Here is a 25207-nt window from a genome sequence, read left to right as displayed (position 1 = left end):
TTAAGTATGGGAGGAGTACAAACTGAAGAAGTGACAGAAACCAAACTATTGGGAGTGCAGCTAGACAACTGCTTATCATGGTCGTCCCAAATAACTAATCTATGTAAAAAAAATATTAAAACAGCATGTATAATCAGAAGGATAGCTAAATATTTACCAGGAAAAATTCTTAAGCAAATAACACAAGCTTTAATTGAGAGTCAAGTGAACTGCTGTTCTGTGGTCTGGGGAAATGCATCATCAAGTGAAGTTAGGAGGCTGCAGATTGCACAGAACAAAGCAGCAAGGATTGTTTTACGGTGGAGATATGGTTTTTCTGTTGCAGTCATGCGCAATGTTCTTGGTTGGTCATCAATCGACAAGATAATTGAAAAAAACATGCTTATTTTATTTCATAATGTACATCATTTAAAACGGCCAAGTTCTATTCACAACGGTAATCAGTTGGTAAGAGACAGACATTCCGTAAATACTAGGAATAGATTGTCCACCATCTATGCGTTATCCAGACAGAAAAGAGAAATAGACAAAAGAACATTTCAATTTAGAGCAATAAAGAAATGGAATAAATTAACTGAACAAACCAGAAACCTTTCAAAATATAAATTTAAACATTATTTTAAAACGATTTAAATATAATACACAGAAATGTTGTGAGATTGCAGTAGATGAAGAATCAATATCTTTAGATTGATTATTTATTGGTTCATTATGTTAGTATATTGGTTCATTATGTTAGTATATTATGTATGTTTGTAATAGTGTGTTATATGTGAAAATGTGTTCGTATATAAATTGTATTTTAATATTTAAGGACTCTTGGAAGATTAGTCCAAATGGGGACTAAAAGAGATCAAAATCAAATCAAAATCAAATCTCAACATCATCTGTTCAGAGGAGACTGCGTGAATCAGGCTTTCATGGTCGAATTGCTGCAAAGAAACCACTACTAAAGGACACCAATAAGAAGAAGAGACTTGCTTGGGCCAAGAAACACGAACAATGGACATTAGACCGGTGGATGTCTGTCCTTTTAGTCTGATGAGTCCAAATTTGAGATTTTTGGTTCCAAGCGTAATGTCTTTGTGAGACGCGGAGTAGATGAAGAGATGATCTCCGCATATGTGGCTCCCACCGTGAAGCATGGAGGAGGAGATGTGATGGTGTGTGGGTGCTTTGCTGTTGACAATTCAGTGATTTATTTATAATTCAAGTCACAGTTAACCAGCATGGCTACCACAGCATTCTGCAGCGATATGCCATCCCATCTGGTTTGGGTTTAGTTCCACTATCATTTGTTTTTCAACAGGACAATGACCCAACACCTCCAGGCTGTGTAAGAGCTATTTGACCAAGAAGGAGAATGATGGAGTGCTGCATCAGATGACCTGGCCTACACAATCCCCTGACCTCAAACAAATTGAGATGGTTTGGGATGAGTTGGATCACAGAGTGAAGAGAAAGCAGCCAACAAGTTCTCAGCATATGTGGGAAGTCCTACAAGACTGTTGTTGGAAAAGCATTCCAGGTGAAGCTGGTTGAGAGAATGCCAAGAGTGTGCAAAGCTGTCATCAAGGCAAAGGGTGGCTACTTTGAAGAAACTAATATATATTTAGATTTGTTTAACACTTGTGGTTACTACATGATTCCATATGTGTTTTTTAATAGTTTAGATGTCTTCACTATTATTCTTAAATGTAGAAAATAGTAAAAATAAAGAAAAACCCTTGAATGAGTAGGTGAGTCCAAACTCTTGACTGGTACTGTACATTAAATTCCCTGGCAACAGCTCCAGTGGATATTCCTGCAGTCAGCATGCCAATTGCACACTCCCTCTGAGACATCTGTGGCATTTCTGTGTGACAAAACTGCATATTTTCGAGTGGCCTTTTATTATCCCCAGCACAAGGTGCACCTGTGTAATAATCTACCCAAAATATTTCACCTTATTTTTTACTTTACCCAAAATATGACATCAGCGATAGTCAAAATGTTGAAAATCTGTGAATGTCTAAATAAGAAGTTGGGCCATTTAAACAGCATGTGTTGAACCCTTTCGACAACGGGGAGATGTTACTGATGTGCTTTGTGTCTTCGATGTAAAAACAAGTTTTGGACTTCCACTTAAAATTACTTATTTACTTATTTTATGTATAAGGAAGTGTGTAGGTCGCATTCTGTATCATACAGCTATGAAGGTTATATATTTACAACCACCTGCTTGATAGGAATCCAGCGACGTCTGTGTCTGGAATGTCCTAGAACTGTTTAGTTTTTTGTGTTCTGACTTGTAAAACAGAATTAATAAAATAAGTAATGTAAACAAGGAGCAGAGAAGAAAGGATCAGATTTGACTCATCAAAGTAAGTGTTGTAGTTTAGTTTGAACAAATAAAATAGATATGCCCACTGGTATCTGTTACCAGGACAACCAGCAGAGTTCTGTTAGTTGACATGAAGATAGAATGGTGGATATGGATGTTATGAATATCATAACACTGAAAAAGGATTCTGCCAATGAAACGAGAGAAACCAATAGACCATATAAAACCTTGATGAAAGTTAGCTTTAGACAGAAAGTTTCAAGATGATCTGATATAAGGTTCATGTTTTACAAAAACCTTTCCTAAAAACATTATGGATGTTACATTGTCTGTCCCAGTCAACCCCCCCCCCCCCTATCTTTACAAGTCTCTTGAAGAGGCAAACAAAACTCCAGACACTTCAATGTGGTCTGTATTGCTTCATTAACATCTGATCTACAGAACTTGATAAAAATGGCAAATATATATTTTAAAACAAGCACCATAAGAATTTCTTAAAGCCATGAAAATTGATTGAAGGAAAAGCATTTTTTGGGTGGGGGGGACTCACACATATAGACCTTAGGGCTAGGGGGCAGTATTTTCACGGCCAGATGAAAAACGTACCCAAATTAAACTGGTTACTACTCTTGCCCAGAAAATAGAATATGCATATTATTAGTAGATTTGGATAGAAAACACTCTGAAGTTTCTAAAACTGTTTGAATGGTGTCTGTGAGTATAACAGAACTCATATGGCAGGCAAAAACCTGAGGAAAACTTCAACCAGGAAGTGGAAGGTCTGAGAATTGTAGTTCTACTTTTGAATCCCTAGAGAAACTACACATACTTAGGGGTCACGTTGCACTTCCTAAGGCTTCCATTGGCTGTCAAAAGCCCTCAGAAAGTTGTTTCATCCATATCCAGTAACCGGGCAGAATATAGGAGCTCAGTCACTGAGTGGACTGCTGGAGGACAAAGGGATTGGAAATGGGTGGTCACGCGAGCACGCCTTTCCTTATTTTTCTTCTGAAATGAATACGCTATTGTCCGGTTGGAATATTATTGCATTTCTACGTTAAAAATGAATACTTTACGAATGCACTCTGTGTGTGTATGTGTGTGTGTGTGTGTGTGTGTGTGTGTGTGTGTGTGTGTACTGAACCAAAATTTAAACAACAATTTCAACGATTTACAGTTCATATAAGTCAGTCATTGTAAATAAATAAATAGGCCCTAATCTATGGACTACACATGACTGGGCAGGGGCGCAGCCATTGGTGGGCCCTGCAGGGCATACGCCCACCCATTGCGGAGCCAGGCCCAGCCAATCAGAATTCGCTTTTCCCCACAAAAGGCTTCATTACAAAGAGATATACAACTCGGGTGGCTGGTCTCAGACGATGTGGAGGTCCTGGGCTGGCATCGTTATATGTGGTCTGTGGTTGTGAGGCCAGTTGGATGTACTGCCAAATTCTCTAAAACAACGTTGGAGGCAGCTTCTGGTAGAGAATTGAACATTCAATTATCTGGTAACAGCTCTAGTGGATATTCCTGCAGTCAGCATGCCAATTGCACGCTCTCTCAAAACTTGAGACAGCTGTGGCATTGTGTTGTGTGACAAAACTGCACATTTTAGAGTGGCCTTTTATTATCCCCAGCACAAGGTGCACCTGTGTAATGATCATGCTGTTTAATCAGCTTGATATGCCACACCTGTCAGGTGGATGAATTATCTTGGTAAAGGAGAAATGTTCACTAACAGGGATGTAAACAAATTTGTGCACAACATTTTTGAGAAATAATATTTTGTGCAGCGGGCGTTGTCATGGAAATTCATGTATACTGAGAGAGACTTTGTCATTTCTTCAAACAATCATCTTTATTTAATATTGATAAATTATTGCAATATTGAAGGTGTTGACCCCACACTCTTGAGTGTGTTGCTGAGAGCTTAACCTTCAATGAAAAACAAAGCTCTTATAAATGCTTAGTCGGGGCTGGTTCCACCCCTCCCATGCTGATCGGGGGGCACCACAAGCCATCCTGGGTTCATCCTGTGGTCATCTGCACCTGGTGTTGTTTTAACCCCCCAACCCGGCTGTAGGTTTTTATCAGCAAGTCATGAATCAATTGTCAGCTCAAGCTCCAGAGGCCCAACTCAGTCCTATAGACACAGATGAGAGAGTACCCATCAAAGCTATTCGATGGCTAAACAGTATTAATAATCTTTTTTCAGCTCATGAAACATCCATCACTACATGTTGCATTATATTTTTGTTTATTGTAGTTACTATCAGTTTTAGGAACATCTACCCAAAATATTTCACCTTATTTTTTACTTTACCCAAAATATGACATTAGCGATAGTCAAAATGTTGAAAACCTGTGAACGTCTTAACCTGTTAGGGCTAGGGGGCAGCATTTGCACGTCTGGATAAAAAAATGTACCCGATTTAATCTGGTTACTAATCCTACCCAGTAACTAGAATATGCATATACTTATTATATATGGATAGAAAACACTCTAAAGTTTCTAAAACTGTTTGAATGGTGTCTGTGAGTATAACAGAACTCATTTGGCAGGCAAAACCCTGAGACATTTTCTGACAGGAAGTGGATACCTGATGTGTTGTATTACCTTTAAACCTATCCCATTGAAAAACACAGGGGCTGAGGAATATTTTGGCACTTCCTATTGCTTCCACTAGATGTCACCAGCCTTTACAAAGTGTTTTGAGTCTTCTGGAGGGAGATCTGACCGAACAAGAGCCATGGAACGATGATGTCCCATTAGACACCTGGCGCACGAGTTCATGTTGGGTACCCTCGTTCCAATACGTTATAAAAGAGTATGCATTCGTCCACCTTGAATATTATTCATGTTCTGGTTAAAAAAGGCCCTAATGATTTATGCTATACAACGTTTGACATGTTTGAACGAACGTAAATATATTTTTTCCCCTCGTTCATGACGAGAAGTCCGGCTGGCTTAGATCATGTGCTAACAAGACGGAGATTTTTGGACATAAATGATGAGCTTTTTTGAACAAAACTACATTCGTTATGGACCTGTGATACCTGGAAGTGACATCTGATGAAGAGAATCAAAGGTAATGGATTATTTACATAGTATTTTCGATTTTAGATCTCCCCAACATGACGTCTAGTCTGTATCGCAACGCGTATTTTTCTGGGCGCAGTGCTCAGATTATTTTAAAGTGTGATTTCCCAGTAAGGTTATTTTTAAATCTGGCAAGTTGATTGCGTTCAAGAGATGTAAATCTATAATTCTTTAAATGACAATATAATATTTTACCAATGTTTTCTAATTTTAATTATTTAATTTGTGACGCTGACTTGACTGCCGGTTATTGGAGGGAAACGATTTCCTCAACATCAATGCCATAGTAATACGCTGTTTTTGGATATAAATATGAACTTGATAGAACTAAAAATGCATGCATTGTCTAACATAATGTCCTAGGAGTGTCATCTGATGGAGATTGTAAAAGGTTAGTGCATCATTTTAGCTGGTTTTATGGTTTTGGTGAACCTGTCTTTGACTTGACAAAACATTACACACAACTCTTGTAAATGTACTGTCCTAACATACTCTAAATTTATGCTTTCGCCGTAAAACCTTTTTGAAATCGTAAAACGTGGTTAGATTAAGGAGATGTTTATCTTTCAAAGGGTGTAAAATAGTTGTATGTTTGAAAAATTAGAATTTTGACATTTATTTGGATTCAAATTTGCCGCTCTTGAAATGCACCTGCTGTTGATGGAGTGCACCACGGGTGGCACGCTAGCGTCCCACCTAGCCCATAGAGGTTAAGAAGTTGGTCCATTTAAACAGCATGTGTCGATTTTTTTGATGTGCTTTGTTTCTTCGACGTAAAAACAAGTTTTAGACTTCCACACAAAATTACTTATTTACTTATTTTATGTTTAAGGAAGTGGGTAGGTCGCATTCTGTATCATACAGCTATGAAAGTTATATTTAGAACCACCTGCTCGATTGGAATCCAGAGACGTCTGTGTCTTCAGTGTCCTAGAACTGTTTAGTTTTTTGTGTTCTGACTTGTAAAACAGGATGAATAAAATAAGTAATGTAAACATATCAGTAATTACCAGGAAGCTCTACAACATTTGTTTTAAAATCACACTAAGGTTGTTAAACCTGGCCTCAGGTTATTGAGAGATCTGATTAGGATTTACCCTTGTAGCTAGGCAATTTTATCATGTGGAGATTTCATTCGGGTCTCTATTTAATAAAACACACTGTCTTTGGCAGGAGAAAGACCAGACTCAGAGGAACCAGAGCCAGGGACGTCCAAACCAGCAAGACGACACCACTGCTCCCACTGTGGAAAGGGTTGTAACCGGTTATGGGACCTGAAACAACATGAGAGAATACACACAGGGCAGAAGCCTTACCACTGCTCCCAGCGTGGAAAGAGTTTTAAGCTTTTAGGAAACCCGAAAGCCCCTGAGAGAATCCACACAGGAGAGAAGCCTTACCACTGCTCCCAGTTTGGAAATAGTTTAAAGCTTTTAGGAAACCCGAAAGCTCATGAGAGGATACACACAGGGGAGAAGCCTTACCACTGCTCACAGTGTGGAAAGTGTTTCAACCGGTCATGGGAGCTGAAACGGCATGAGAGAATACACACAGGGGAGATGCCTTACCACTGCTCCCAATGTGGAAAGTGTTTCAACCAGTCAGGGGTCCTGAAACGGCATGAGAGAATACACACAGGGGAGAAGCCTTACCATTGCGACCTGTGTGGAAAGAGTTTTAAGCTTTTAGGAAACCTGAAAACACACGAGAGAATACACACAGGGGAGAAGCCTTACCACTGCTCCCAGTGTGGAAAAAGTTTTAGCGATTTAGGGAACCTGAAACGACATGAGAGAATACACACAGGGGAGAAGCCGTTCCACTGTTCACAGTGTGGAAAGAGTTTCAACCAGTCAGGGAAGCTGAAACGACATGAGGTTATACACACCGGGGAGAAGCCATACCACTGCTCCCAGTGTGAAAAACGTTTTCAATGGAAAAGCTACTTGAAAACACATGTGAGATTACACACAGAGGAGAAGCCTTACCAGGGTGCACTTAAAATTCATCAGAGAACATACACAGGGCTCCCGTTGTCTTATATTGTTGACTGATAATGTGTTTACCTGTTTTTACCATATGAAATTGCTTCTTCCAATTATTGATGAACCTGTACCTGTTAAGAAACTGACTGTTAGAACTGTTAAGGCTCCATGGATTGATGAGGAATTTATAAACTGTATGGTTGAAAGAGATGGGGCAAAAGGAGTGGCTAAGAAGTCTGGCTGGCTTACGTACTGCAAATTGAGAAATTATGTGACCAAACTCAACAAAAAGAATAAACTTTATTATGAAGCCAAGATCAATCATATAAAGAATGATTTAAAAAAAACAAAACAATGAAAGACAAGCAGTGCAAGTATTGAATTTTGTCAATTTAGTGTTCGAGAGGTGGAAAAATTATCAATAATGACAAACCTCCTGACATTGACAACTTAGATGGAAAGCTACTGAGGACAGTAGCTGACTCTATAGCCACTCCTATCTGTCATATTTTTAATCTGAGCCTTGAGGAAAGTCTTTGTTCTCAGGCCTGGAGGGAAGCCGAAGTAATTCCACTACCCAAGAGTGGTAAAGCGGCCTTTGCTGGTTCTAACAGCAGACCTATAAGCTTGCTGCCAGCTCTTAGCAAACTGTTGTAAAAAATAGTGTTTGACCAAATACAATGCTATTTCTCTGTAAACAAATTAACAACAGACTTTCAGCATGCTTATCGAGAAGGGCACTCAACATGTACTGCACTGACACAAATGACTGATGATTGGTTGAGAGAAATTGATAATAAGAAGATTGTGGGAGCTGTACTGTTAGATTTCAGTGCAGCCTTTGATATTATTCACCATAACCTGTTGTTGAAAAAACGTATGTGCTGTGGCTTTTCAACCTCTGCCATATCGTGGATTCAGAGCTATCTATCTTATAGAACTCAAAGGGTTTTTAATGGAAGCTTCTGTAATGTCAAACATGTAAAGTGTGATGTACCACAGGGCAGCGCTCTAGGCCCTCTGCTCTTTTCTATTTTTACCAATGACCTGCCACTGGCATTAAACAAAGCATGTGTATCCATGTATGCTGATGATTCAACCATATACACATCAGCAACCACAGCTAAAGAAGTCACTGAAACCCTTAACAAAGAGTTACAGTCTGTTTTGGAAAGGGTGGCCAGTAATAAACCGGTCCTGAACATCTCTAAAACTAAGAGCATTGTATTTGGTACAAATCATTCCTTAACCTCTTACATCTAGACGTTCCGCTAGCGGAACACCTGCTCCAATATCCAATGATAGGCGTGGCGCGAATTACAAATTCCTCAAAAATACAAAAACTTCAATTTTTCAAACATATGACTATTTCACAGCATTTTAAAGACAAGACTCTCCTTTATCTAACCACGCTGTCCGATTTCAAAAAGGCTTTACAGCGAAAGCAAAACATTAGATTATGTCAGCAGAGTTCCAAGCCAGAAATAATCACACACCCATTTTTCAAGCTAGCATATAATGTCATTAAAACCCAGAAGACAGCTAAATGCAGCACTAACCTTTGATGATCTTCATCAGATGACACACCTAGGACATTATGTTATACAATACATGCATGTTTTGTTCAATCAAGTTCATATTTATATCAAAAAACAGCTTTTTACATTAGCATGTGACGTTCAGAACTAGCATACTAAACTTCCGGGGAATTTGCTAACAATTTACTAAATTACTCACGATAAACGTTCACAAAAAGCATAACAATTATTTTAAGAATTATAGATACAGAACTCCTCTATGCACTCGATATGTCCGATTTTAAAATAGCTTTTTGGTGAAAGCACATTTTGCAATATTCTAAGTACATAGCCCAGCCATCACGGGCTAGCTATTTAGACACCCGGCAAGTTTAGCACTCACCAATATCAGATTTACTATTATAAAAGTTTGATTACCTTTTGTTGTCTTCGTCAGAATGCACTCCCAGGACTGCTACTTCAATAACAAATGTTGGTTTGGTCCAAAATAATCCATCGTTATATCCGAATAGCGGCGTTTTGTTCGTGCGTCCCAGACACTATCCAAAATGGTAAATCAGGGTCGCGAGCATTGCGCAATTCGTGACAAAAAAAATCGAAATATTCCATTACCGTACTTCGAAGCATGTCAACCGCTGTTTAAAATCCATTTTTATGCCATTTTTCTCGTAAAAAAACGATAATATTCCGACCGGGAATGTCCATTTAGCTAAACAGAGGAAAGAAAACAAAGCTTTCGGTCGACGCGGGCACGAGCCTGAGTCTCACAGTACTGTAACCAGCCACTACCCAAACGCGCTACTTTGTTTCAGCCAGAGCCTGCAAAGCCACGATTCAGCGTTTTGCCGCCTTCTGAGAGCCTATGGCAGCCGTAGGAAGTGTCACGGGACAGCTAAGATCCTCACTCTTCAATAAACAGAGACAAGAAGAACGACACCTTGTCAGACAGGCCACTTCCTGCATGAAATCTTCTCAGGTTTTTGCCTGCCATATGAGTTCTGTTATACTCACAGACACCATTCAAACAGTTTTAGAAACTTTAGGGTGTTTTCTATCCAAAGCCAATAATTATATGCATATTCTAGTTACTGGGCAGGAGTAGTAACCAGATTAAATCGGGTATGTTTTTTATCCAGCCGTGAAAATACTGCCCCCTAGCCATAACAGGTTAAGTTATATACCTCCGCTGAATCTGGTAATGAATTGTGTGGCTGTTGAACAAGTTGAGGAGACTAAATTACTTGGTATTACCTTAGATTGTAAACTGTCATGGTCAAAACATATAGATTCAATGGTTGTAAAGATGGGGAGCGGTCTAGCCGCAATAAAGAGATGCTCTGCTTTTTTGACATCACACTCCAAAAAGCAAGTTCTGCAGGCTCTAGTTTTGTCTAATCTTGATTATTGTCCAGTCGTGTGGTCCAGTGCAGCAAGGAAAGACCTAGTTAAGCTGCAGCTGGCCCAGAACAGAGCGGAACGTTTTGCTCTTAATTGTAATCAGAGGGCTGATATAAATACTATGCATGCCAGTCTCTCTTGGCTAAGAGTTGAGGAGAGACTGACTGCATCACTTCTTCTTCTTTTTATAAGAAACATGAATGTGTTGAAAATCCCAAATTGTTTGCATAGTCTATAAGGGAATTCTGCCTTATGTGTACAGAAGAGACCACAGGCAAACTTCTTTAATCTGAAGTTAGTTTGTTTAATAAGGATTGCAACCCGGAGTATACACTTACAGCAATTTGCAAGAAAGACACTCAGTTCAAAAGATGTTTTCCCTTTGTATCCCCTACTGAGGATCACCCCGCCCAGGGTGATGTCCCTTAACTTTAATGCCATACAAGCTCATAATTAATAGTTCCTAATACAAAGATGTCTCTGCTAGGTGGAGTTCAGCTTATTGCGTTATTGGCAGTTAGTTTCCCATCACTCTTCCCCTTATTGATATCATGTAAGACTGGAAGTAAGACTGGAACATAGTATCAACAGGAACTCTTAGTTCCCTTTATCCATCTGTTACCTAAAATATAGTTTCAACACAGACATCTGACTTTGTACAGTTGACCTTTTCATGCATTTGCAAGGTGTCTACCACTGATTCTTAATCTCAAGCTGAAGCAAAACATGAATCATTGTACTTTTGTCATCACAGGTGTTCCTATAATGTACAGATATCATCAAAGTTCTTACAAGTCAACTTACACACAGCTCTGACACACACTTATCCCACCAGACATGCCACCAGGGGACTTTTCACAGTCCCCAAATCCAGAAAAATTCAAGAAAGCGTACAGTATTATTTAGGGCCCTTATTGCATGGAACTTCCTTCCATCTCATATTGCTGAAATAAACAGCAAACCTGGTTTAAAAAAACAGATAAAGCAACACCTCACGGCACAACCCCTCTCCCCTATTTGGCCTAGGTAGTTTGTGTGTATGCATTGATATGTAGGCTACGTGTGCCTTTTACAAAATGTATGTAGTTCTGTCCTTGAGCTGTTGATGTTCTGTTTTGTGTGGACCCCAGGAAGAGTAGCTGCTGCTTTTGCAACAGCTGGTGGGGATCCTAATAAAATACCAAACTCTGTTATTCTCTCTGTTATTCTCTCTGAGCTCAGAAAGAAAGAATCTTGGTTTGACTTGGACTCCAGCAGATCCTTATATTAGAATATCCACTACAACTCGCCCACGGATTGATGTTCCATCATTGTCTCAATGAAGACTTCCTCATTCCACTTTCCTGGGGCATTTACAAGCCTCCCACTGGTTGAATAAACATTGTTCCCACATCAAATTAAAAAACATCTTTAACATTGATGAACCTTCACTATCTTCATCCCTAAACTAGTAACATTTACTATTGTCTATTGTTATTATCAGTAACCTTCCTGGCCTTATGAAATCCTAGCTAAATACAATGTTCCCACCAGTTTTCATGTCTTTGGTTTTGCAAACATTTGTTTATTCGATTATATTTCTCATTAAGAATAATATTGTTTTAATTCTATATGGGTCACGCCTTGCTTTGGTCATGTGTTCCCTTATGGGTCAATGATTTTAATTAGAATATAGCAATGATGCTCTCTTCTCAATCACTTACAGTTTCTTTGGAAAGTATTCAGACCCCTTGACTTTTTTCACATTTTGATACGTTACAGCCTTATTCTAAAATGGATTAAATAAAACAATTTCTTCAGCAATCTACACACAATACCCCATAATGACAAAGCGGAAACAGGCTTTTAATACATTTCTGCAAATGTATTAAACACAAAAAATTCATTACATAAGTATTCAGACCCTTTCCTATGAGACTCAAAATTGAGCTCAGGTGCATCCTGTTTCCATTGATCATCCTTGAGATATTTCTACAACTAGATTGGAGTCCACCTGTGGTAAATTCAATTGATTGGACATGTGTTCCCTTATGGGTCAATGATTTTAATTAGAATATAGCAATGATGCTCTCTTCTCAATCACTTACAGTTTCTTTGGAAAGTATTCAGACCCCTTGACTTTTTTCACATTTTGATACGTTACAGCCTTATTCTAAAATGGATTAAATAAAACAATTTCTTCAGCAATCTACACACAATACCCCATAATGACAAAGCGGAAACAGGCTTTTAATACATTTCTGCAAATGTATTAAACACAAAAAATTCATTACATAAGTATTCAGACCCTTTCCTATGAGACTCAAAATTGAGCTCAGGTGCATCCTGTTTCCATTGATCATCCTTGAGATATTTCTACAACTAGATTGGAGTCCACCTGTGGTAAATTCAATTGATTGGACATGATTTGGAAAGGCACATACCTGTCTATATAAGGTCCCACAGTTGACAGTGCATCTCAGAGCAAAAACCAAGCCATGAGGTGGAAGGAATTGTCCGTAGAGCTCCTAGACAGAATTGTGTTGAGGCACAGATCTGGGGAAGGGAATATTTTTGCAGCATTGAAGGCCCCTGATTTAGCCCCCTGCAGTAAAAGGTTATTCATGGGGTAAAATGATCTGATTTAGTCCCCTGCAGTAAAAGGTTATTCATGGGGTAAAATGATCTGATTTAGCCCCCTGCAGTAAAAGGTTATTCATGGGGTAAAATGATCTGATTTAGCCCCCTGCAGTAAAAGGTTATTCATGGGGTAAAATGATCTGATTTAGCCCCCTGCAGTAAAAGGTTATTCATGGGGTAAAGTGATCTGTTTAAGTCATTTTTTAAGGGCACATCGTTAAAGACTATAATTATCTTTTTTTGTGGTCTATATCCTCTCAATCATTTATTCCTTCATAAACAGAAAACATATGTGTACCTAAACACAACATGTCTGCAAGGGCCCCTCTATTGTTCACAACATTTAGACCGTTAAATCTGGATAGCTGACAACTATTTTTTAAAGGGTAAAAATTATCTGTTTAGGTCATCAGTAAAGGAAGCATAGTTAAAGAGTACAATGAACCTTTCACAGAGGATGGTGTGAGGCCTCTGGGGCTTTTTTGGGGGGGGTTGACTGAGACATCACTCAGACACTCTTTTATGGGGGGTAAAATGTATCCATTTAGGTCATCAGTAAAGGGGACATCTTAAATATTACAATGACCCTTTCAATGACTGAGACATCCCCGGACATCTCCCCTATAACTATTTTTTAAAGGGTAAAAATGATCTGTTTAGGTCGTTAGTAAAACAGATGTTTTCAAAGACACCTGGGGGTCCAGGTTGTTAATTATTTTGTGTACATATAGTTCCCCTGTGTGCAAGGGCCCCCCTAGATTCACAACTTCTTGACCCTTAACATTCCCAGCCAAGGGAGAGAGATAAAGGGGGAGAAAGAGAGAGAGAAAAAAATTGTAATTCATTGAAAGTAAATTATATTTTCTTTCAAACCTTTTATTTTATTCAAAAACTTTAGTACAGACATTTAAACATAGATATTACAGTTATTAAAGTTTACTATGTAATATTAAATACTAAATTACATCACTAATGTTTTATTACTAAAGAACTTTATATAAATCACACATATTATTACATGTAGCAACACAACAACAACATGGTAGAAACACAACATGGTAGCATCACAACATGGTAGAAACACCATGATAGCAACACAATAAGGTAGAAACACAACATGGTAGCAACACAACATGGCAGAAACACAACATGGTTGCAACACCACATGACAACAACATGGTAGAAGCACAACATGGTAGCAGCACAAAATTGTAGAAACATAACATGGTAGCAACACAACATGGTAGAAACACAGCATGGTTGCAACACAACATGGCAGCAACACAACATGGTTGCAACACCACATGGTGGAAACACACCATGGTAGGAGACCCAACATGGTAGCAGCACAACATGGTACAAACATTATTGGGCACAGACAAGAGCACAAAGGCAAGAAGGTAGAGACAAATACATCACACGAAGCAGCCACAACTGTCAGTAAGAGTGTCCATGATTGAGTCCTTGAATGAAGAGATGGAGATTAAACTGTCCAGTTTGAGTGTTTCTTGCAGCTTGTTCCCGTGGCTAGTTGCAGCGAACTGAAAAGAGGAGCGACCCAGGAATGTGTGTGCATTGGGGACCTTTAACAGAATGTGACTGGCAGAATGGGTGTTGTATGTGGAGGATGAGGGCTGCAGTAGATATCTTAGATAGGGGGGATTGAGGCCTAAGATGGTTTTATAAATAAGCATTAAACCAGTGGGTCTTGCAACTGGAATTCAGAGATAATCAGTTTACAGAGCAGTAGTTTACAGAGGAGTATAGAGTGCTGTGAGGTGTCCAATAAAGAGCATTGGTGGCAAATCTTATGGCCGAATCGTAAAGAACATCTTACCGCTCAATGTATCCTACTATGACTATATCCAACCAGACTCCATGTGTTTCCACTATCATGTATCCTACCATGACTATATCCAACCCAGCTCCATGTGTTGCCACTATCATGTATCCTACATGGCTGAAGCTTTGATCCAGTGGAAGAAGTATTGAGGAGCAGGGAGGTTAAAGGTCACTTCAGGATACAGCTGTTACTCTACACCATCCCTAGATAATCCAGTAATGAGAGAAAATGTATTGAATATTTAGGGCCCTATAACATCTCTATCTAATCTCTTTTTTTTTTTTTTTTTTTTACCTAATTACATTTTCTCCGTTGAGTTTTTCCAGGTTTCTGATTTGTCCCTGTTTTTCTCTCTAAATCACACAAAAACAACAACATTGGATGTTCTAAGTCCACAACAATACTTAAACCACATCAGGAAACCACTTTTGAAGCCTGAGAAAAATCTAAGACTTTTTCATTTTTGGGTGTAGATACCCTTTAATGCAAGTGGCAAGAGCCTTGCTTGGTTAGTGGTGTCTCTGTAGCACACATGTGATTGCAGAGTTTGCTGAACAAATCACAACTGGATTGACGCAAATAATCATGATATCATTCTGCCAGGTAGGCATCGACTACTTTGTAGCTAACATTTAATTGACAAGTTTTTCGGGAAAGTTTTTCCATCAACCAGAAGATGGCTGTCATTAGCATCATCGCTAACAGCTAAACATAGTGGTAGACAAATGCACTCAGACAGGGGCATTTCTGGGCTGTTTCCTCTTCAGAAAGTTGAAGGAAAATACAAATCATTTAGGCAAATTTAACGACGGCTTGCAGGCAGTGGGTTCAGAATATCTATGACAAAAAATGAATACTCTTTAATCTGTCACCTAATGGGCAGGTCAGCCCTGGAGTAAAGTATTGGCTGTAAGAAGTAAGAGAAAACATAACATCTGGTTGTTTTTAAATGACTACTTATGACATTGCTTGCCAGAATAAACATTGTAATTAATATTTTTCCAATCTGCGTTACCCACTCCAGTCAGCAGATGGCGATGTGAGTATTTCAGGTGATGCTTCTTGCGTGACGTATAATCTAGTGGACGGAACTGGGGGCTTCTTCAACAGCGACAAAAGGCTTCTGATTCAACCAACGCGGTTGTTTGCTAGCGAACATAAAACTGAAACGTTGAAGCTCTTTGCTATATTACTCTTACTGTTTTGAATGTAATTCTGTTTACTTAACTACTAGTTCATTTTAACGTAATTTGCTAATCGACCAGAACATGAGCTCACAAAGTCTCTACTGAGAAAGAAGCTCTGGTGAAAGGAGAGGAAGAAGCTTTCAGGATGAAAAAGGAGGAAGAGGAGGATGATATTACAGTGAAAGAGGAATATGGGAAAGAGGTTGTCAAAGTGGAAAAAAGGGTAGAATCTTTCAGAATCAAAAAGGAGGAAGATGCCATATCATTGAAAGAAGAGGAAAAACATTTTGGAGTAGAAGAGGAAGCGGAGGCTATCTATATAAAAGAGGAGGAAGACGGTTTGGAAGTGAAAAAGGAGGAGGGGGCTGAAGATCGGATTACTACCAGTAAGTACTGTCTTATAAACAGGCACTATGCAGTTCTTGAAATGTTGTTTTAAAGGGGCATTCTACTTCAGTTCTACACTTGAATATGTTGTTCAGTACTGTAGGAATTGTTTAAGGGGCAATCTGCCATTGGTACATATGTTTTTGGGACTTCGATGTATTGAATTCTCATTCTCCATGTGGTCTACATTAAAGTTCACCTCATCTAATATAACAGGCTTTTAAAATTGGTGCATAATTTCTACTTAAAATATCAAAGGGACGTAAAAGGCACCCATTTTGTGGAAATGAACCTTTACATTTGCAACACAAACAATATTTTACAAAATCATGATGAAATTGGCGTCTGTTTACCGTCTGTTTGATGTTCCCGTTCACAGGAGAGAGACGTGACTATCGTGGATCCTTTGGGGAGCCTCAACAACATCCTGATGCTGACGAGACAGAGAAGAGTCTCTCCAGATCAGAACACCAGATGGTACAGCTTGGTCTGGTCTAGCATACAGCTTCCTCTATCTGGGTCTGGGCTGGGTTTCTGTAAAGCACTTCATGACAACAGTGACATCAGCATCCATAATGATATGTGTCTGTGTCCCCTCTTTATGGTTACCAGGACAACGCTAGCCCTCCCTCCCTCCCGGAGTCCCTGTGTCGTGCCTCTCCCGGTAGCACCTTACTGCTGGGTATGAAGAGGTTGTCTGTGCTGCTGGTGGACTGCAGGAAAACAACGGAGCTGAGTGGAACTGTGAGAGGAGGAGAAGAGAAGAAAGGATCAGATTTGACACATCAAAGTAAGTGCTGTAGTTTAGTTTGAACAAATACAATAGATCTGCCCACTGGTATCTGTTACCAGGACAACCAGCAGAGTTCTGTTAGTTGATAGGAAGATTGACTGGTGGATATGGATGTTATGAATATCATAACACTGAAAAAGGATTCTGCCAATGAACAGAGAGAAGCCAATAGACCATATAAAACCTTGATGAAAGGTAGCTTAAGAGAGACATTTTCAAGATGATCTGATGCTGGGTGAATATTTTACAAAAACTTTCCCTAAAAAATGGTGGATGTTACATTGCCTGTCCCAGTCAACCCCCTATCTTTACAAGACTCTAGTAGAGGCAGACAAAACTCCAGACACTTCAATGTGGTCTGTATTTGCTTCATTAACATCTGATCTACAGAACTTGTTAAACATGCAAATGTACAGTTGTAGTCGGAAGTTTACATACACCTTAGCCAAATACATTTAAACTCAGTTTTTCACAATTCCTGACATTTAATCAAAGTAAAAATTCCCTGTCTTAGTTCTGTTAGGATCAGCGCTTTATTTTAAGAATGTGAAATGTCAGAATAATAGTAGAGATTTATTTAGGCTTTTATTTCTTTCATCACATTCCCAGTGGGTCAGAAGTTTACATACACTCAATTAGTATTTGGTAGCATTGGCTTTAAATTGTTTAACTTGGGTCAAATGTTTCGGGTAGCCTTCCACAAGCTTCCCACAATAAGTTGGGTGAATTTTGGCCCATTCCACCTGACAGAGCTGGTGTAACTGAGTCAGGTTTGTAGGTCTCCTTGCTCGCACACGCTTTTTCAGTTCTGCCCACACATTTTCTAAAGGATTGAGGTCAGGGCTTTGTGATGGCCACTCCAATACCTTGACTTTGTTGTCCTTAAGCCATCTTTCCACAACTGTGCAAGTATGCTTGGCGTCATTGTCCATTTGGATGACCCATTTTCGACCAAGCTTTAACTTCCTGACTGATGTCTTGAGATGTTGCTTCAATATATCCACATAATTTGCCTTCCTCATGATGCAATCTATTTTGTGAAGTGCACCAGTCCCTCCTGCAGCAAAACACCCCCACAGCATGATGCTGCTTCACGGTTGGGATGGTGTTCTTCGGCTTGCAAGCGTCCCCCTTTTTCCTCCAAACATAACAATGGTCATTATGGCCAAACAGTTCTGTTTTTGTTTAATCAGACCAGAGGACATTTCTCCAAAAAGTACGAGCTTTTTTATGGCGGTTTTGGAGCAGTGGCTTCTTCCTTGCTGAGTGGCCTTTCAGGTTATGTCGATATAGGACTCGTTTTACTGTGGATTTAGGTACTTTTGTACCGGTTTCCTCCAGCATCTTCTGTTCTGGGATTGATTTGCACTTTTCGCACCAAAGTACGTTCATCTCTAGGAGACAGAACGCGTCTCCTTCCTGAGGGGTATGACGGCTGCATGGTCCCGTGGTGTTTATACTTGCGTACTATTATTTGTACAGGTGAAGTGGTACCTTCAGGCATTTGGAAATTTCTCCCATGGATGAACCAGACTTGTGGAGGTCTACAATTATTTTTCTGATGTCTTGGCTGATTTCTTTTGATTTTCCCACGATGTCAAGCGAAGAGGCACTGAGTTTGAAGGTAGGCCTTTGAAATACATCCACAGCTAAACCTCCAATTGACTCAAATGATGTCAATTAGCCTATCAGAAGCTTATAAAGCCATAACATCATTTTCTGGAATTTTCCAAGCTGTTTAAAGGCACAGTCAACTTAGTGTATGTAAACTCCTGACCCACTGGAAGTGTCATACAGTGAATTATAAGTGAAATAAGACATTTGTGGAGTGGTTGAAAAACAAGTTTTAATGACTCCAACATAAGTGTATTTAAACTTCAGACTTTAACTGTATGTATATATTTTTTAAACAAGCCTTTTCTAAAAGCTGTGAAATCTACTTTTAACAGGTAAAATAAACTCCAACATATAGACTTTAAAGAACATTGTTGACTAACTTTTTTTTGTTCATGTAACTGACATCAGTGTGCTGCTTACAGTTTAGCTTCCTCCACTGTCCCCATACTGGACTCAAACTAGTGATCCTCTGCTTCTCAACATGCGTGACTGCTCTCCTTGACAATGAACCGATTGAGCTTTACAATTGGTACCAGTTGGATAGCTCCATCTGTGACGTTTCAAGCTAGCTGTGGAGTGAATTTACGGCACGTTCTTACCTCCGTTACACATGTTCAGGTTGACTTTCCCACGGAATCAACCAGTACGGGGGGAAAAAATGTATGAAATGTATGCATTCACTACTGTAAGTTGCTCTGGATAAGAGCATCTGCTAAATGACTAAAATGTAAATGTATATACAGTACCAGTCAAAAGTTTGGACACAACTACTCATTCAAGGGTTTTTCTTTATTTTTACTATTTTCTACATTGTAGAATAATAGTGAAGACATCAAAACTATGAAATAACACTTATGGAATCATAGAGTAACCAAAAAAGTATTAAACAATAGGCCACACCTGTCAGGTAAATGGATTGTCTTGGCAAAGGAGAAATTTTAACTAACAATATAAAGAAATATGTGTGCCAAATTTGAGAGAAATAAGCTTTTGTGCGTATGGAAAAAGTCTGAGATATTTCAGCTCATGAAACATGGGACCAACACTTGACATATTTATATTTTTTGGAACATCTACACAAAGTATTTCACATTCTTTTTTACTTTACCCAAAATATCGTGACATTATTGATAGTTAACTTCTCAGGGCTGCGTGGGACGCTACCGTCCCACCCACGGTTCACACTATTCAACAGCCAGTGAAAAATCAGAGCACCAAATTCAAAACAACAAAATGTCATAATTCAAAGTTCTCAAACATACACCTATTTTACAACATTTTAAAGATAAACCTCTCCTTAATCCAACCACATTGTCTGATTTCAAAAAGGCTTTACTGCGAAAGCATAAAGTTAGATTATGTTAGGACAGTGAAAACACAAGAAAAACCACACAGCCATTTTCCAAGCAGGAGAGGGGTCACAAAAAACTGAAATTCAGCTAAAATTAAGCGCTAACCTTTGACGATCTTCATCAGATGACACTCCTAGGACTCAATGTTAGACAATACATGTATGTTTTGTTCGATAAAGTTAATATTTAAATCCAAAAACAGCATTTTACATTGGCGCGTGATGTTCAGAAAATATTTTGTCTCCAATACTGCCGGTGAGCAGCACAACAATTTACAAAAATACTCATCATAAACGTTGATAAAATATTTACCTGTTATTCAAAGAATTATAGATGAACATCTCCTTTATGCAACCGCTGTGACAGATTTCAAAAAAGCTTCACGGGGAAAGTACACTTTGCAATAATCTGAGTACGGCGCTCAGAAACATACACTAGGCAATACAGATAGCCACCATTTTGGAGTCATCTAAAATCATAAATAGCATTATAAATATTCACTATATTGATGATCTTCATCAGAAGGCACTTCCAGGAATCCCAGGTCCACAATAAATGTTGTTTTGTTCGATAAAGTCCATAATTTATGTCCAAATATCTCCTTGTTGTTTGCACGTTCAGTAAACTACTCCAAATGTAGGAAGCGCAAACAAAATTTTACGATTAAAAGTCAAAAAAGTTATATTTACTTTCGTTGAAACATGTCAAACGTTGTATAGCATCAATCTTTAGGGCCTTTTTAACATAAAACTTCAATAATATTCCATCTGGATGATTCCAATGTCTTGTAAAACATAATGGAACACAGCTACCCCTCACATGAACGCGCGCCACAAAATGTCATTTTCTGAGTCACCAACTTCCCGGCCTTCTTGTTCGCTCTGTGTTCACCGCAAAAGCCTGAAACTAGGTTCTAAAGACTGTTGACATCTAGTGGAAGCCTTAGGGTGAATGAACCCTAAGTCACTGTGTGTTAGATAGGAAATGACTTGAAAAGACTACAAGCATCAGATTTCCCACTTCCTGGTTGGATTTTTTTCTCAGGTTTTTGCCTGCCATATGAGTTCTGTTATACTCACAGACATCATTCAAACAGTTTTAGAAACTTCAGAGTGTTTTCTATCCAAATCTACGAATAATATGCAAATATTTGACTCTGGGCCCGAGTATTAGGCAGTTTATTCTGGGCACGTTTTTCATCCGAAATCAAAAATACTGCCCCCTATACCTTGACAGGTTAAGTTCGTAGAAACATGTCAAACGATGTTTATAATCAATCCTCAGGTTGTTTTTAGCCTAAATAATTGATAATATTTCAACCGGACAATAGCATCATCAATATAAAAGAAAAACAAGAAAGGTGCGCTCTCGGTCGCGTTCAGAAAACAGCTCTGGGTGCATCCCACTATCCATTCACTCAAAGTTGTCATTCTCCCTCATTTTTCTGAATAAAAGCCTGAAACAATTATCTTAAGACTGTTCACAACTAGTGGAAGCCATAGGGAATGGAATCTGGGTCCTATCCATTTAAATGGTGGATAGGCTTTCATTGGAAAAACAGCCATTTCAAAAATAATGGCACCCCCTGGATGGATTTGCCTCAGGTTTTCGCCTGCCATTTCAGTTCTGTTATAATCACAGACATTATTTTAACAGTTTTAGAACCTTTGAAGTGTTTTCTATCCAAATCAACTAATTATATGCATATCCTAGGTTCTGGGCCTGAGTAGCAGGCAGTTTACTTTGGTCACGCTTGTCATCCGGAGGTGAAAATAGTGCCCCCTACCATAGTGAGGTTAAGGAAGTGTGTAGGTCACATTCTGTATCATACAGCTATGAAGGTTATATATTTACAGCCACCTGCTTGATAGGAATCCAGCGATGTCTTGTGTCTTGAGTGTCTTAGAACTGTCTAGTGTTTTGTGTTCTGACTTATAAAACAGAAATAAAAATAAGTAATGTAAACATATCAGTAATTACCAGGATGCTCTACAACATTTGTTTTAAAATCACACAAAGATTGTTTTAAATGATGTAACGTTTGAAAGCTGGCCTCAGGTTATTGATGGATCTGATTTGGTTTAAACCTCATAGCAAGGCAGTTTTATCATGTGGAGATTTCATTCTGGTCTGTCTTATACTAAACACTGTCTTTGGCAGGAGGAAAACTAAACTTGGACGAACCAAAGACGTCCAAACCAGCAAGTCGACACCTCTGCTCCCAATGTGGAAAGAGTTTTAGTCACTTTGGAAACATGAAAGCTCATGGGCAAATACACACAAGGGAGAAGCCTTACCATTGCTCCCAGTGTGGAAAGAGTTTTAGCCATTCACGGAGCCTGAAAAAACATGCGATAATACACACAGGGGAGAAGCCTTACCACTGCTCCAAGTGTGGAAAGTGTTTCAACCAGCCAGGGAAGCTGAAACAGCATGAGAGATCACACACAGGGGAGAAGCCTTACCACTGCTCCCAGTGTGGCAAGTGTTTTAGCGATTTAGGGAACCTGAAACGACATGAGAGAATACACACAGGGGAGAAGCCTTACCACTGCTCCCAGTGTGGCAAGTGTTTTCGCGAATTAGGGGACCTGAAACGACATGAGAGAATACACACAGGGGAGAAGCCTTACCACTGCTCCCAGTGTGGCAAGTGTTTTAGCGAATTAGGGAACCTGAAACGACATGAGAGAATACACACAGGGGAGAACCTTACCACTGCTCCCAGTGTGGAAAGTGTTTCGACCAGTCAGGGAAGCTGAAACGGCATGAAACAATACACACAGGGGAGAAGCCATACCACTCCTCCCAGTGTGCAAAGCATTTGCCCATTTAGTAAGCTTGAAAGAACACATGAGGCTGCACGCAGAGGAGAATGCTTACGAAAGCTCAGACTGTAGGAAAACATTTTACTCATAACAGTCACTTAAACGTCATTAGAGAATCCACACAGGAGGGAGAAATTACTTCTCTTAGCGTGTATATTGATATTTCACATCACATTGACTTAAAATTCATCAGAGAACATACACAGTGCTCCCGTTGTCTTATATTGTTGACTGATAATGTGTTTACCTGTTTTTACCATATGAAATTGCTTCTTCCAATTATTGATAAACCTGTACCTGTTAAGAAACTGACTGTTAGAACTGTTAAGGCTCCATGGATTGATGAGGAATTGAAAATCTGTATGGTTGAAGTAGATGGGGCAAAAGGAGTGGCTAATAAGTCTGGCTGCACATCTGGCTGGCTTACATACTGCAAATTGAGAAATTATGTGACCAAACTCAACAAAAGAATAAACTTTATTATGAATCCTAGATCAATGATATCAAGAATGATGGGGAAAAAAACTTGTACAAATACATAATGAAAGAAAAGCAGTGCAAGTTTTGAATTTTGTAAAGTTAGTGTGGGAGAGGTGGAAATTATTGTTATCGATCAATAATGACAAACCTCCTGGCATTGACAACTTAGATGTAACTGACTCTATAGCCACTCCTATCTGTCATATTTTTAATCTGAGCCTAGAGGAAAGTCTTTGTCCTCAGGCCTGGAGGGAAGCTGAAGTAATTCCACTACCCAAGAGTTGTAAATGTAAAGCGGCCTTTACTGGTTCTAACAGCAGACCTATAAGCTTGCTGCCAGCTCTTAGCAAACTGTTAGAAAAAATTGTGTTTGACCAAATGAAATGCTATTTCTCTGTAAACAAATTAACAAGACTTTCAGCATGCTTATAGAGAAGGGCACTCAACATGTACTGCACTGACACAAATGACTGATGATTGGTTGAGAGAAATTGATAATAAGAAGATTGTGGGAGCTGTACTGTTAGATTTCAGTGCAGTCTGTGATATTATTGACCATAACCTGTTGTTGAAATAACGTATGTGCTGTGGCTTTTCAACCTCTGCCATATTGTGGATTCAGAGCTATCTATCTACTAGAACTCAGTCGTTTTTAATGGAATCTTCTCAAACATGTAAAGTGTGATGTGCTGCAGGGCAGCTCTCTAGGCCCTCTACTCTTTTCTATTTTTACCAATGACCTGCCACTGGCATTAAACAAAGCATGTGTGTCCATGTATGCTGATGATTCAACCATATATGCATCAGCAACCACAGCTAATGAAGTCACTGAAACCCTTAACAAAGAGTTGCAGTCTGTTTTGGAATGGGTGGCCAGTAATAAACTGTTCCTGAACATCTCTAAAACTAAGAGCATTGTAATTGGTACAAATCATTCCTTAAGTTATAGACCTCCGCTGAATCTGGTAATGAATTGTGTGGCTGTTGAACAAGTTGAGGAGAGTAAATTACTTGGTGTTACCTTAGATTGTAAACTGTCATGGTCAAAACATGTAGATTCAATGGTTGTAAAGATGGGGAGAGGTATAGCCGCAATAAAGAGATGCTCTGTTTTTTTGACACCACACTCCAAAAAGCAAGTTCTGCAGGCTCTAGTTTTGTCTAATCTTGATTATTGTCCAGTCGTGTGGTCCAGTGCTGCAAGGAAAGACCTAGTTAAGCTGCAGCTGGCCCAGAACAGAGCGGCACGTTTTGCTCTTAATTGTAATCAGAGGGCTGAAATAAATACTATGCATGCCACTCTTGGCTAAGAGTTGAGGAGAGACTGACTGCATCACTTCTTTTTATAAGAAACATGAATGTGTTGAAAATCCCAAATTGTTTGCATGGTCTGTAAGGGAATTCTGCCCTGTGTGCACACAAGAGGCCACAGGAAAACTTATTTGATCAGAGGTTAGTTTGTTTAATAAGGATTGCAACCCGGAGTATACACTCCCACTGGTTGAATAAACGTTGTTTCTACATCAAATTAAAAAACATCTTTAACATTGATGAACCTTCACTATCTTCATCCCTAAACTAGTAACATTTACTATTGTCTATTGTTATTATCAGTAACCTTCCTGGCCTTATGAAATCCTAGCTAAATACAATGTTCCCACCAGTTTTCATGTCTTTGGTTATGCAAACATTTGTTTATTCGATTATATTTCTCATTAAGTTGAATATTGTTTTAATTCTATATGGGTCACACC

At 39.1% G+C, this 25207-nt stretch overlaps 1 protein-coding gene across 1 annotated transcript in view; it reads left to right on the top strand.

Annotated features, from left to right (window-relative positions):
* Window positions 1-24363, top strand: part of LOC106603784 (uncharacterized) — a 29756-nt gene extending 5393 nt beyond the window's left edge. The window contains 7 exon segments of the mRNA XM_014197878.3: window positions 6600-7471; window positions 13372-13426; window positions 16083-16382; window positions 16763-16860; window positions 16996-17173; window positions 22306-22851; window positions 22854-24363. Of these exon segments, the coding sequence (XP_014053353.3) occupies window positions 6600-7471; window positions 13372-13426; window positions 16083-16382; window positions 16763-16860; window positions 16996-17173; window positions 22306-22851; window positions 22854-22981 (2177 nt within the window). The 3' untranslated portion in view covers window positions 22982-24363.
* Window positions 24364-25207: the final 844 nt, after the last annotated feature.

The sequence above is a fragment of the Salmo salar genome, chromosome 02, assembly GCF_965601325.2.
Source record: "Salmo salar chromosome 02, fSalSal1, whole genome shotgun sequence".
NCBI lineage: Eukaryota > Metazoa > Chordata > Actinopteri > Salmoniformes > Salmonidae > Salmo > Salmo salar.
This window is presented reverse-complemented; position numbering and strand designations above follow the sequence as displayed.